At 38.3% G+C, this 15,246-nt stretch overlaps 1 protein-coding gene across 1 annotated transcript in view; it reads right to left on the bottom strand.

Moving 5' to 3' along the window:
• Positions 1-986: 986 nt before the first annotated feature.
• rab27b (RAB27B, member RAS oncogene family) overlaps positions 987-15,246 on the bottom strand; it is a 78,145-nt gene continuing 63,885 nt past the window's right edge. The window contains exons 2-6 of the mRNA XM_026174483.1: positions 12,101-12,272; positions 6,676-6,764; positions 4,264-4,367; positions 3,943-4,066; positions 987-2,155 (exon numbers count right to left, since the gene is read on the bottom strand). Of these exons, the coding sequence (XP_026030268.1) occupies positions 1,969-2,155; positions 3,943-4,066; positions 4,264-4,367; positions 6,676-6,764; positions 12,101-12,253 (657 nt within the window). The 5' untranslated portion in view covers positions 12,254-12,272 and the 3' untranslated portion in view covers positions 987-1,968. The remainder of the gene's footprint in view (positions 2,156-3,942; positions 4,067-4,263; positions 4,368-6,675; positions 6,765-12,100; positions 12,273-15,246) is intronic.

Raw genomic sequence — 15,246 nt, 5'->3', positions numbered from 1 at the left:
AACACTATTATCAATATGCAATTGATTTTTTCCTTTATTGCACATGTGTCATGCTATACCCATACAAGTCCTATAATAAAGATGGCATTCTTTCCAAAGGCCAACAATAGGCTGAGATTTCAGTTTCTGTAGAAGTAAAGAAAACGGCCCTCTGTCTGCATGTCTGTCAACATTTTGCTACCGAGTTTATCAGGTCAGTTGCTCATTTCGGGTCACACTGTCTAAAACGTTAAGTTTATTTTGTATATTCTGGTCAATCTGTATGTCAGAAAGGAGGATTATCCAGGATATGCTCACTATGGCTTACGTTGGCTCCACTACATCTGGTTTCAGAATGCCAAAATCACTCATTTTGAGGCTTCAAAACAAGTAGCTATGCCCATCTTTTATAGTGTTGATGGCATCAGCCATCTGAAAAAACTGTCTCTTAATTAATACTTTGGAAATGGAAACAAACATAGAAAATCTAGCCAAAAAACTTTTCTAATGATATTAGGAATCCTTAGCAGACTAGGATATATCTAAACTTATCAAATGCTAATATTTGATATGAGAAGGTGGAAAATGCCAGTATTTGTGGTCTTCTACTTCAGTGAAAACCTCAAGTTTGCCATGTAAAACCAGGTGATGTGGCTTAACAAAAAATAATAATAAACCCCCGCCCACCCCACAAAAAAAAACAACTTTAAAATGAAAAACGTTGAAGTTGGTAGGACACTGAAAAAACAAACAAACAAACAAAAAAACCCTGACAATGTAGGAGTGTTTAAATAGATTTTTTCTGATTGTGGTCAGAAAGTGAACGTTAAGAATCACCAACAGTAGGAACATGATACATCATCTGCTTGGATGGTGCTCACTACCAAGCTAGCAGACGGCATCATTTTTAAAATATTATTGATGTCACATGCTGTTTGGTTGTTTTTGTGTGGTAAATTTGTGTCTTCATTGTAAAAGAATGAAATATAATATATGGTCACAAACAATTGAGGTCAAATGCTATACCCTTTATTAAGTGTGCAACTTTCTATAATCTATATAGGACAATACTACCTGTAAACAAAATTAGTGACAATGGAAAAAAGTACATGTTTCTGATACCATACTGCATGAGAGGGTACTATCAGATCAAAAGAAGCCAGCAGTGGGTGATTTTATTTTATGTTATGCTGCACTATAAATTTTTTATTTTATTAACAAAAAGAAAAAGCATTTTGCATTTTTTAGCAAATGTCTGCCATGTCTAAACCTGACAAAAAAATGTAAAAATCAAAAAGTTACTAAATGTGGCTCATATGGGTACAGCATAGGACACTTTGTGAAACGGGGAGAAAAAAACAATTATAAATAACAGAGGAATTAAACCATATCAGTCACACAATTTCTCACTGTGATCCAGGAGCAAACACTTTAGGAGAGGACCAATACTGATTAAAAACAAAGTTAAGTCCCCCTCATTTTGCGGCCATAAATAGATAGATCAACATATAAAGAGTCCAAATTAAACTTTTAAATGCGTCTTTTTGATTGTTTAGGTCTGTTAAATCATTCAAAGCACTTGCGAGCAGTTAAATTGGGAGCGTGCAGAGCCTATTCCCAGGGTGCATGTTTTTAACTAGGCACATTATGCGTCTGACAGTGATGAAACTGTCCCCTCCTGTTTTAATTTCCTTCTAAAGGCAGACCAACAGAGACTGTATTACCGTAAGAGTCCATTAGAGGGGGATAGAGTTCTTTCATTGTCAGAATGACATTAGGGAGGACAAGTAAGCATAAAGGGAGGAAAAGAACCAAAATAGGAGAACATGGCTAAATGTTAGCTTTAAAGAGCACAGGGGTGATGAAACAATGAAGAGACATGCTATCAAAAATGACAAGGATAAAGTAAACAGAGGAAGGAATGTGGTGAGAAGAAGGACAGACGACAGAGCAGCACTGACTGGTTGTTGTCCTGTATCGACTCTTCATCTAACATGCACATTTCTTAGCATTCGGCTGTGCATCACCAAGCTTTGTGGCCCCGTTCCCATTGGCAGGCTCGGCAGGGGGTTTGTCGACGCACTGCTCCATCCTCTTCATGACCAGGTCCAACAGCGTTAGAACCGCCTTGTCCACATCTGCTCCTGTCGCTGCACTCGTCTCAAAGTACGGGATCCTGCAAAGAACAAATCTGCAACTTAAACCAATGTTTTTCCAAATGCACCTCACTTGTTCACCTTCCTTTGTATTTGTGTTATTTTCAATCATCATGAATTTAAAAAAAGATTTTTTTTAAACTGGTCGAAAGGCTGAGGAAGATTTTGAAGTATAACCTGTGGACTATGCATTTTGCATTGAGTAAATTAATGAGCTAAAATAATGTGAATACTGAGTATATCCAGCATGTATTCAGTGATAAGTTCTTGTACTTGTAACCATATGGTAAAAAAGTGCAGGTGTGAAGACCGAAACAACTTTAAAGGCCCATCAATCTGCTAACTGTCTGAAACAGGACCAATCCAGAGAGACAGTGTCGTTCAGAACCATCTGATCAACAGAACTTTACAGGAATAAATTCTACACTGGACAACAGAACTGCAGAAAGACTAGTTTGCAATTCTAGATATCTGCTAACTGTGATATGCATTAAAAAACGTGAAGTGTGTGCTTTACATATGATAATGTTTGGCTTATTGTCAGTTTATTATGGGCATCTGCGGGAGAGGTCATGTGTTACTGTATTCCTAAGTATGTTTAACAACTTCAGGTGGTTAACCAAAGCTGGAAAACACTTGAAGGCTTGAAGTGGTTAGTTTAACCATCTATACCAGCACATTTAGGATCTGCAATTTTTGCTATACTTGCATCAACAAAGCTTTTTAGGTTTACTCGTTTATGTCAGAACTTACTTATATTACTTCCGTGAGCAAAACTTTGTGGGTTTTTACCTCATCTAACAGGAAGTCGTCTGTTGTTACAGAAAAACCGTGTACCATCTATTCATAAACATGCAATGTTGATGATCACAATAATCCTAACAATGATATTCTATAAAAGAAAATTATCAATGCTAACAAAATAAAGTATTTATATCAATCATACATGATGTACAAAAGTGAGTGTTGTTTTCGGCCAAAGCCCCACATGTTTCTGAGCCACATTAATGTTATTTTAATGCAATAGAGCAGAACAGAGGTGTAAAACAGGTGGTTATTACAAGATATATATGAGATATGGAGTTATGTAACATCAAAAATCACTATTACGTATTTGCTTTTCTTATTCTCTATCACGTCATATTTACACAATGTGTTCTAAAGCCTGTCAAATATTAATGTGGATCAGAGATCTGAAGCACATCGGAACATTACAGTATGTTAATTTAAATGTCAGATTTTAATTGTGCAAATTGTTTCTTGCCTGCACGTGGCTGAGAGATGCACACCTTCCTTTTACTTTTATAAATACCTGCAGCCATACCAGTAACGTAGGACAAAGTGTTTACGGTATTAGTAACTTGAGGACATGTGGAGGGGTAAGGATCCAACTGTACAAGGTCAAGCATGGAAACAGTGTCAATTGAAATTTAAGTTAATGCAGTTTTTCTCCTAGATAAATAAACATCAACAGTATTTAGTGTGTGCATATAGACTTAAGTATAAGTGCAAGATATAGTTTTAATTGTAAATACCTTAAGTGTCCATTGATATGAAAACAGCTGCTTAGTTTCTACAAGACGCTAAGGAAACAACTTTTGTTTTTTAATTAAAGCCATCATGTTTTTAGGGTAATACCGAGGCCAGAAGCTCTTTTGTGAAAGTCAGACGAGAAGTTGCCACCGTGTGCTCTCAGATAAACAGTAACAAAAAATAAATAAATAAATAAAATATCACTGTTCAACACCTGAAGTGGTCTTAATATCTACTAATACATACGGTTAATGTACATGACAAATAAACTTGCCCGTATTTTTCGGCCAGCTCCTTGGCCTGTCTCTCCTGAACCTCCCGCTGGTCGGCCAGATCCGCCTTGTTCCCTACCAAAACAATATCTGGGTTCTCACAGTAAGCATTCGCCTGTAGCTGGCCTGAAAATGAATACAGATTAAAAAGTAAATAAAGAAAAACTGATGTATCAGAGGAACTTCAAACAAACAGAAATGTTTTGTTATACTGCTATTTCATGCTTTCACAATACATTAGTCATCAGCCTTTTACATATTTTAACAGTGAGCTGAACATTGTTGGACTGAAATGTTTTGATAGCAGATTCTAGTAAACATACTCATCCAGTTTCTGACGTTGAGAAAGCTCTGCTGGCTGGTGAGATCGAACATCAGCAGGAACCCCATAGCATCCCTGAAGAAGGCCGTGGTCAAGCTGCGGAACCTGAAACACAAACAGTTTTAAAGAGTACAGATATGACAATGTGTATTTTTTAAAGGGTTTCTAAAAATGTCTTAATTGTATTATACTGCACAATATCCCGAATGTGAAAGCCACCCAATCACATTAACTGCTAGCCTTATGAACAGACGAGGCTAGAATTGATGTGTCCACAGATGCAGTTCTTTTAACAGCCACAAGAAGGTGCTGCAGTAAAAAAAATAGACAATCCTACAATAACTACGTAAACCCAAAACAAGTGTGAAACCTGAATTGATTAATTTAAAAATGTTTGGGCACATCATGTTTTTAATTGAGAGCAAATGCCTGAAAGCAGTCACAGAGCAACACTGTATTGTTCTGTTTTGTTGATTTGTAGCCTTCTTTTAGGCCAGCTGATAAATATCAAATACTCACATTGTGTCAGCTGTGTTCTGGGTCTTTACCAACTCCTTTTAGTGTTTGGCATTGTATCAGTGTATAGCAACATTTCAGATCTTTGGCCACAAATCAAACTATTCATTTTTCATACCAGGCTGTAAACATGCCTTCAGTTTAATGATGAGCTGGGCATTTTAACTTGTCCGTTTGAACTTAGGGCTATTAGAAATGCAGTTTGTTGCACTTCCATGCTTCATTTTCCAGCACAGGATGTCACATTTGCCCAAATTAAACTCTCAGAATAGATATTTTACTAATGTCTGTCAAAAGATTTAAAAAAAAAAAATAGACCTTTGCTGCTCTACATCTGGAGATTGCTGGCTGTCACCAGGTGAAACTGGTCACAAAGACAGTGCTGCACTGAAAACCTTGCACACTGCTAGGAGATTGCCTTAGTCACCCGTAATTTGCACGGAGGACACCAATGCTTCCATTTTCCACTGCAAGCTGTAGTGTTTGTTTGTTTTTGTTTTTTTAAAATCAGAAGCCCCATTTCATACCAAACAAACATTTTGAAAAGGTGCAACTTTTACTTTGAAGGGTAAAAACTTACAACCGGTTGGGGAATACACATTTTTCTTCCCTGGTAATGGATGGTTGCCACATGGTCCTGGATTGTTCTCTGGGGGTCTAAACATGACATTCTAACATTTTGCAATATCAGTGTTTAAGCTGAAAATCTGTAGTCGCCAACCATTTCCAAAAATCTGTTATTCCGATGAATAATTCTATGAAACCTTCTTGCACAAAACAGAAACATTGATTTCAATTTGATCAATATCAGCTTATAACTTTGTTATAAGTAAAATATATGAGCTGTAATTTCACCTGTGTTCAAGCACTAAATACAGAAAAACAATAGATGTGTGCCATGTCCGTTTCTACCCGCACAAGTTAGTAATGGGGCTCCCCCAGCTGAAGTGCATATTCTGAGACATGCTTGTGCTTCTGGGTGTGACAACAGCGAGTGTGTAAACATTACTTATGACCAATATTTAAGATGCAAACAATCGGAATGAAGCAGCAGATATCAGAGGTGTCTCCACCGCAGCCTGCTTACAGGTGGAATAATGACTTTAACCGCTTGAATAAATGATCATGCGGAATCTGTTGCACTGGGCAGAATAAATGCAATTAAAATTATGTAACTAACACCGACTCATCCTGCGGTGAGTCATCGGGCTTTTATAAACAGATTCAACAGATCGAGGTCGGGACCAATTAAAGACCACACACGCATGACTGACACATGCAGCCATAAATACTGGTCTGTTGATTCTCCATCTAGATTTCTGAAATAAACTTTACTACTCTACAATTATAAACTTTTTAAAAACGTTTTTCATTGTACCATTTATCTGTTTTGATATCGTCCCTGGTGATTTCATTTTGGCATTATTGCATTTTCTTTTGGTGAGCTTCAACCAATCAGTAATGACTGACCAATCAATTGGAAGTCAATTCCTCGGGTCAATTGTGCAATGACAGCTAAAACTGTAGTTTGTTGCACCTCAAGTCTACACACCATCTAACCCCAGTGGGATATCCACAGTTGTAAAACTGGCCCTAAAGGTCAGCTGTATGACTGCATCGGTTTCATCAATGCTTGTTACTACTGCTTCATGATTAAAGATTGTAACACAAAAAACATACCCAGAGTAATAGGCAGAGGACTTTAAGACAAAAACTTTAAGCACTGGTGCTTTAACACATATTTAAAGCCTTGATGCCATCCATCAGCCCCACCCGGCATTTATGACCTGTAGAATCACGGAGAGTCTTAAGCCCACAATCCACGATGCCATCAGTGATGTGTGAACCGACTAACTGTTAGGAAAAAGATTTTGTCCTAATGGGATAAGTGGCCTACCTTTCCTGTCCAGCTGTGTCCCAGAGCTGAAGGTGAACCTTGAAGGTTTTACCCGTGGTCGTCCCATTGGGGTTAGACGCTGTGTAGACCTGAGGAGAAAGAAATCGCACAATTTTAAATGAGATGACCGTTTATGAAAGAAAAGTCATTTATACCTGGTGTATATTACAAGACTTGCAATTAAAAACAAACAAACAAACAAACAAAAACAATGACATTTAAATCAGTCGACCCAAAACTTACCATTACAACTGTCAACCTTCCTCAACCTTGAAAAATAAGTATCTCTATAAGGTGATTGGTGCACCTTTGTTTTGGGCTAGAAAAACAGCCATAGAGTAAGATTGTTCACTTGATAACAGTAAACTTCTTCCTCGTGATACTGTGTAGAGTTAGATTAGTCAAAGTTACTAATCTACAGTGGTGTGAAAAAGTCTTTGCCCCCTTCCTGACTTCTTGTTTTTTTATTACTATTTTGCAAAACTGATATTCTCCTTCAGGATGTTTGGTAGACATCAGAATTCATGGTTCCATTTACTGCAGCAAGTCTTCTAGGACCTGAGGCAGCAAAATGCCCCCATCACACTACCACCACCATATTTTACTGTCTTACTGACTTTCCACAGAGTATTTTTCCAAAGGTTTTGGGGATCATCAGGATGTTTTCTGGCAAATCTGAGAAGAGCCTTTATTTTTTGGATGTTGTCCTGGGGTCTTTTATGACCTTTTGGATGAGTTGTCACTGCTGTCTTGGAGTAATTTTGGTCGGCCCCACTGCTGCAAAGGTGTGCTACCGTTTCATGTTTTCGCGATTTGTGGATAACGGCTCTCACTGCGGTTTGCTGGAGTCCCACAGCTTTAGAAATGGCTTTAACCTTTTCCAGACTGAGAGATCTCAGTTACTTTGTTGTTCATTTGTTCCTGAATTTCTTTGAAACGCAGCGTGACATCTGTCTTTTGAGGATCTTGAGGATTTTGATGGTCCACTCTGTCAGGCAGGTCACGTTTAAGGAATTTATTGATTGAGAACAAGTGTGGCAGTAATCAGGCCTGGGTGTGGCTAGAGAAATTAAACTCAGCTTTCCAAAGATGTGATACACCACAGTTAGTTTAGGATACAAAATACATAATATAAATACAATGAAATAAAAAAACAGTTTAACTTTGGGATCTTTTCATTTGTATTTGAAGAACTATTCACCACCTTACATACCCCGCCTCCATTTATTCACCTCACCCCTGCTTCAGTGAATATTTCATCAGGTATGATGAAAACTCATGTGGACAGTGATCCTGACTGGGTAATGATGAAAACTTGTTTGCAGCAGCTGGCTGGTTATGTTCCTGTCACCACAGGAAGCTTCAGGCATCATTCACACCTCTGATTCTCCCTAATGTGACACACTGTCACATTTTCTGACACCCTTTTTAGACTGAGTTTATACAGATCATGTTTGAAACAGTTATATTTGACTTTATGGTGTTCTTTCATTTTTCAAGGTGATAACTGACCTTCAGCTCAGATGGGGTGACATGAAAAGACATGCACTCTGATCGAGGAAGTCTATTTGGATAACAGACACGTCAAAGTTTCTGTTTACTTTACACTGTGGAAAGTTATCAAGGTACTATTTATTGAACCTACTTCTTATAAAGTCGTGAGCTAAACACCAGAAACATAGTGCTGTACCTTTGTTTAACAGCATAGTGTTGCTTTGCTGTCATAGCGACTAGCTTGCTCCAATAGATGCATTGAAATGAAAGAATGATGACCGCTTTGTTGTGTGTGTGTGTGTTTCTTTTAATTACATGGCTTAAATCCATCTAGACATAGTCAAGAACATGTAGTGCCAGATTCAGTTGTAGTTCTCATTCAACTTGTCACATGCTGACGCATGAGCAGCACATTTTAGCTCACTAGGTATCCCATTGGCACGATTTTACAACATGCCCTAACCCTAACCATTCAGAGGATGGATAAGAATGGCCAGACTGCTCCAAGTTCACTGGAAGACAACAGTAACTCAAATAATAACTAGTTACAAACAAAGTACACAGAAGAGCATCTCTGAGCACTCAATACAAGTCATATTTGCCTGGTGGGATGAATCTCAATTTCTGCTGTGACGTTTCATTTTTCATATCATCTCACACCAGACATACCCCTGTGTGGTAGCCATACCACACAAGGGTCAACCTTATGTCTTTGGGCTGAAAGATGTGCCATTATACTACCCCAAAGCCAAATTCCTCCTTACATCAACAGTTTCTAGTCTTCATTTGTTTGTTTAATTTAAGGCCTATGAAAGATGCGCTGAACCGTGGCTACTATGGTTACAAGTCAGATTTCTGAGATAATAATCGAGCACTAAAACAGTCGGTAATGTGAGTTTCATAATGACTAGTACCCTGCTAGTTTTGTAATGCATATTAGAGGCCAGAAGAATCAAAAAGATGTGGGTCATAATGAGCCGTTTCCTCTTGGTATGAGCACCGAAGCACAGTTTACCAGAAGTGTTCACTTAATTGTCTGTCTAGGAGTCACGAAACTTTCATTTACAAACTCTGGTTAAATGTCCCATGGGATGAACAAACTGATCCACATTCAGCTTTCAGACCTCATGAGAACTCTGAGGAAGTACAGCTGCGAACTAAAGCTGTGATCACACATTTGTCTGCTTCTGTGTAATAATCAGATAGAACGGTTTGAAAACAAGGTGTGACTTTTAAACACACACACACACACACACACACACACACACACACACACACACGGTGATGAAACAATCAATCCTATGAGTCATCCGGAGAGGTGGGATTAAAGCAGCATTGTCTGTATTTCAGACCTGCAAAGGCAGCAGGGCACCAAAGTGACCAAACCAAGCTTCGCCCACTCTCTGATTCAGATAAGAGCATTCACAGTGAGATATTTGCACGTATTCATTTCGATGGTCAAGTATAGAAACTTTTATCAAGTCTCAGGTGAAGTTTAAAGTGGAACTCTACACAGAATCAAGTATGAAACTCTCAAAGATTATGAAAGGATTTTAATACAACAAATTTCTGGAATATAGCATGAGCGATTGGTCCTGCAGCATTAAAAGAGAAACAACAACAACAACACAGGAATTTAAAAAAAAAAAAAAAAAAAAGTCTTCTGCCTCTAGAGCAACAAGAAGCTCTGCAACCTGTCATTCATCATTTACCCAAAACAACATCTCCTTCACTGTCAGTCCAAACATGGCAATAAATTGCTTCTGTCTCATCAGCCATCTTTCAAGCCTAAAACAATTTTTAAAAGACTGTCAACTTGTCAAGACATGTCACCGTCATATTTCTTGGGGTCCATGAGTGTCAGCTCAGGAGAAAAGCATCTTATTTAGAACTGTCACCACGTTCTGTCACTATAACGTTACTGGTTCTGTCAGTGTGTGTGGTGTAAGGATCAACTTGTACGAAGTACTTTAAGCGCAGAAGTAAACTAGCTCTTAACATTAGCAGAAAGTGATCACAGAGGGCTTTTTTCTAACAACAGTTTTACAAGGCAGCTATTAAGTGGATTAAAATAATATAATTTTGCAAATTAGATTGGGGAATCAGGTGGTCCGGAAAATAAACGGATAGTCCGCAGACATGTTAGCAGCTCTCTGAGGCTGTAGTTGAACATAGTGATGATTTAAACTAAACACCAGCCTTAATGATTGCTAATGCTAATGATGCTAATGATTAACAGCTGTTTACAATGAACCTCCTCACTTAAGGGTTTAACTATACTAATTATGTGCTGATAAATAACAGTATTCAAACAAAAGTAAAACTTGCTGATCAAACCGTGTTTGCAATATTACAATATGTTAATTGTGATATGTCTTATTAAGCAAATATTGCTATTCTTAGTGCCATATCTATGAAAGACCTTAAAGAAGATCTGTTACGCTTTGCATAATTTTCTGTTCAAACTAATCCTTTGCTATACAGCCTCAGAAGTTTTATTTTCTGTATGAAACAAACTGTTTAAGCCATTTTTCCCTAACTTTAAGCCAGCTTTTTTTCTTATTGGCTGCCAGAACAGGAAGTAGGTTGGGCATCTATGCTTACAACCAGAGAGTGTTCCAGTCACTGTTAAGGATCCTTAGACCCAGCCTATTCATTATGTCCTCTGTGGTGGACAAAAAACTGAAAGATACTTTTTTTCTGGGTTCGCATTATTTAGAAGTTTGCTCACGTTTAACTGCAGATCATTGGTTACCCACTGGTTTGAGAAGTCAAACTGTGAATCTGTTTTTAAGCTGTGCATTTTTGCATTCTTGTTGTTTTGAAGACCAGAGCAAGGACTATCTGACTGTGAAAAACCCTCACACCACAAACTCAAAGAAGGGCTGTTTGTCAATCACGAGGTAGGCCAATGCTAAAGCACACCAATTATAACCCCAGGTTTTCAGTCTAAATAATCATTATATTATGTTCAATAAGACCCAAAATCGATTGATCGATTAACACCATAAACTTAACACCATATACAACCAGACTTATTTGTTCAACCAGATGACTCATCTGGTGGTTATCAGAAGGAATGCAGGTTTTAAAGCACACTGGCTACATTTTTCATGTCTGCCTGAATGAACTTCTATTAGAAACCACGACTGCAACTTGGCACATGGTAGAGTAAAAAGAAAAAGAATAAAAAACCTATATGATAACATAACCATCCCTACCCAATTAGCTCCTGAACCTTTGTCTGCTGACAGCTGATAATCTCTCATAATGCCCTTTGTTATCTGGCAGCATATGTTTTATAGCTATCAGATGAGTGCATCACCCAAACACCCTGCCCAGCGCATCCTAGAAAGTCCCCAAGCCACCTGAGCCTCCAGCACTTGATCCAGCCCTCACATAACTATCAAAAAGGAAGCTTAGGTTTAAAAGTAAAGAGGACATGTCCCCAAACTTGGGCTCAATCTTTGGAAACTAACAAGCACAAGTAAGCCCCCACTCTGAGAGCTAAATGCTTTCTTTGGAAAGCCTTCATTTATAAATACCACAGCAATTATGTTAGACGCTAACTAGTTAACAACCATCTTTTCACGGGTAATTTATTCCGGGTCATTTATTCCCGGCTGAATCTGACCCAAGTTTGTTTTCCTTGCATAAGTTAAAATAACATGACTGTAGAGTGACTCAGCTCAGCAGCCACTGTGGGAGAAAAGCAGCAGAAAACCTGGGCTTGATCTGACCCGCTGTTTGTGCTTTGATAACTAAAAGCTCTGGACAAATCAAACTGTAACTATGGTAACCAAAGTGGCTGCTAACTTGAGATGAAGATGAATTAAATGTTGTGTAAAACTACACAATCAAAAAGAAACTTCTACAAGCTACACACAGGGCGCACATTTGTTCGTAGGAATAATAAAAGGTAAGAACTCACCACTCTCTTTTCCCTGAAGTCGATGCCGACTGTGGTGATGAACTTGGGGTTGAACTTGTTGTCTGTATATCTGTACAGGAACGTGGTCTTCCCCACGCCGGAGTCCCCCAGGGCAAGGAGCTTTATAAGGAAGTCATAATCCCCATCAGTCATAGTGATGACCGCAATAAACCTGCAGAAAACAGAGTCACACAATCACGCACAGACCCACACACCAAATCCCAAGGTTTCAGCTTCCATGGGTATTCAGTTTGTCTGTGATAAAAACCAAGCCAGAAAAAAGGAAATAAGCGAGAAACAAGGAAGCCAACAAATAAGCTGAGGAACAGAACAAGGAGATGGCAACACAACCACACACACACACACATGCAAACACCAACTGTCATGTTGAATTATGGTGGTGGGGATCATGGGACTGTCCAGACCAGAATATGGCTTTCTGGGAAAATAGTAACTGTGTGAGAACATAGCTAAGTGGGAAAATATTTAAGAAAAGAAGAAATGGTGTAAGAGTGCAAAAAAAGAAAAAGGAAAAAAAAAGGCAAGCACACACTTTATATATTTTACAGACTATTTTCATTTTATGCAGTTTTAGCTAAAAAACAGTCAATGAGTTTGCTGTCAATTAAACGGGAGTTAAGCATGTCAAAACCAGTGGCACCACAATACAAACCCTTGTAAGAAACCTTTTGGCGTCGCATTTACATAATTTAGATAAGGATTTTGAAGATGCTGCTGACAGGCAGGAGGCAGATGACAAAGAAAAAATCATGGACATATAGTAAAGGACGACATGCAGAGAGTTGGTGTGACAGAGGATGCTGCTGCCATAGTGACATGGATGCAGATGGTCGAGTGTGGCAAACCCTAAAGGAACCAGGCAAAAGAAGACAATAACAACCATCTTTTAACATACAGGCTTAATTTTAAGGAGGGACATAATTAACCTTTTCTAAACCAAACCAGTCACAAAGACCAAGTAAAACAAAGTATTGTTCACTTACCCAAAATGGTAAGTGAACAAAACTCTATATTGGACAAGCTTTGACCAGTGTTGGCGTCATAAATAAATAAAAACACTACAATTGTTATTTTTTAATGAGTTTTTTAAAGAATTTAATGCACTATACAATACTTATTTATCCCCTGGTGAAAGTAATTAGTCACACCATTCGTTATTTGGCTTTTTTATTACTTCATAACATTACCTCACATGCATCGTCACATGATTATCAGTAGACAATATAAACCTGAGTGCTTGAAAAGAAGGTGAAGAGACTTCTTTTTGGTTCATAAAGAGGTTTTCATCACCCCTCCAAAAGAGGCCTCTCCAGTTCTAAAAACCTGCAGAGGACACTACAGTGTTCAACTCTGTTGCAATTCAGCTCTTTTTATAACTTCACATTTCTTCGAGGCTGTCTGACCAACAACAGCACAGAGAGCCCACAGACTGACTGTACCTCATATTTGTCTCGTATTTTTTGCAGTGCCTCCATTAACAACAACAGTAAAAGTAGAAAAATGCAGAAACTGGAGTGGTTAGAAACAATTGCTGTGACGGTGCAGGCTCTGGCTGCTTGTTTGGGTTTGACAGACCAATTGCTTATTGAACCTTCACTGTCTATGCAGATGTTTGCAAATAGCCAATGTCATACTGGCAGCAGTGATTAGTTTGTCCTTTAGTTTGCACCCATCACACTTTTGTCTTTTAGTAACATAAAAATGAAAGTAATGTCAAAATCTACACTAATTAAATGCCTGGCCAATTCACCACTACATGGCTTCCTGGAGGATAATACTGTACTTTAGCCACAGCAGTCAAGCTTTTAGATCGGCTGTTGGCACGGTGACTGCTATTGTTACCTCACTTGAATCAAGGCTTCTGAAGCTTTAGCCATAACATGTTAAATGAGTTGCTTTCTGTGGATTTTGATGTTTTGTTTTTTTAAACCAATTGTTGTTGGTTTCAAATTATGTTCCCAGGACATTGATAAGGGCATCCCTCAAGGATTGATATCCGACCAACTACTTTGTACAGTGAACATAAATATTTATTTTCCAAGTGGACTGTAATGTTTTCTTTTTTTGTTTTTTGTTTTTATCTGCTCAAAAGCCACTTTGAAGCCCCACCATAAACCAGGAACTTCAATATTTCTAAAGTTCCAGTTTGGTCTGGTCATCCAGCATCATAAACACTTGTGAATTTAGCTTGCATAACAAAAATGTCCTACAAAAAACAAAAAAATAAATAAAAATTTAACAATCCTATACCAAAGGTCTTCAGCTATTTCATATTATTACGACTACCTGTGAATACTGAACACTCTATAAATGTGTTTTTCATGTGAAATTCCTAATTGTGTAAATCATTCAGGTACATAGTGTATTGTAGTCTAGTGTCTGTCTGCCTCATGGCTAAATGTGGCATATTTAGAGAGAAGATCATAAGACTAAGATTTAGTCAGCTGAGAAGAAGCATGGGAAAAATTCTGCTTTATTATAGTGAGGGCAGTGATTTGCCAGGAGGTCAAATCTCCTCACAATAACCTCACTGTACCTCAGAGAGACAGTACAATGAGAATCAAGAGTAACATATTTATAACAGACTAAAGATGGTACACTGCCACTTAACCTGGATAGTGGATTTAATAAGCATCCACTTCCTTCTTTAACCTAATCACAGTTAGTGCTTCCCAAAAAGTTGATTCTGTTCATCTGGATTTAGCGTTTTCAGTGAGTATGGATCGAGGCAGTTAGCCATTTCCAGCCAGTTACAATAAAAAGGTGGGGGTGTAAATCTTTGTAAAGCTGTACAATATTTCTTTACATTTAACATTCATTCAAATGCATTTTATATTCCTTCTCATACAGTGGTGATGAGAGAAGTTCATTGATATGTCAATAGCTGAAAACTCAGCTATTGACACTTCTTAGGTCTGCCCCAGGACCACCTCCTGGTAGGACAAGACCAACGGCAGTGCCCAGGAAGGGGTCCTGGGTAGATCCCTGAACCACCCTAAACCTTCAAATCAATATAGAGGAATAGCAGCTCTCCTCCAACTCCCTCCTCACCTCATCTCCAAGACTCCACACATCCCTCAGAAGCAGCTCATTTTCACTGGCTGTGTCCACAATTTCTAACTGTC

This window comes from Astatotilapia calliptera, chromosome 7 (assembly GCF_900246225.1).
Source record: "Astatotilapia calliptera chromosome 7, fAstCal1.2, whole genome shotgun sequence".
Classification (NCBI taxonomy): Eukaryota; Metazoa; Chordata; class Actinopteri; order Cichliformes; family Cichlidae; genus Astatotilapia; species Astatotilapia calliptera.
The sequence above is the reverse complement of the archived record's forward strand: the minus strand, read 5'-3'. Positions and strand labels throughout refer to the sequence as shown.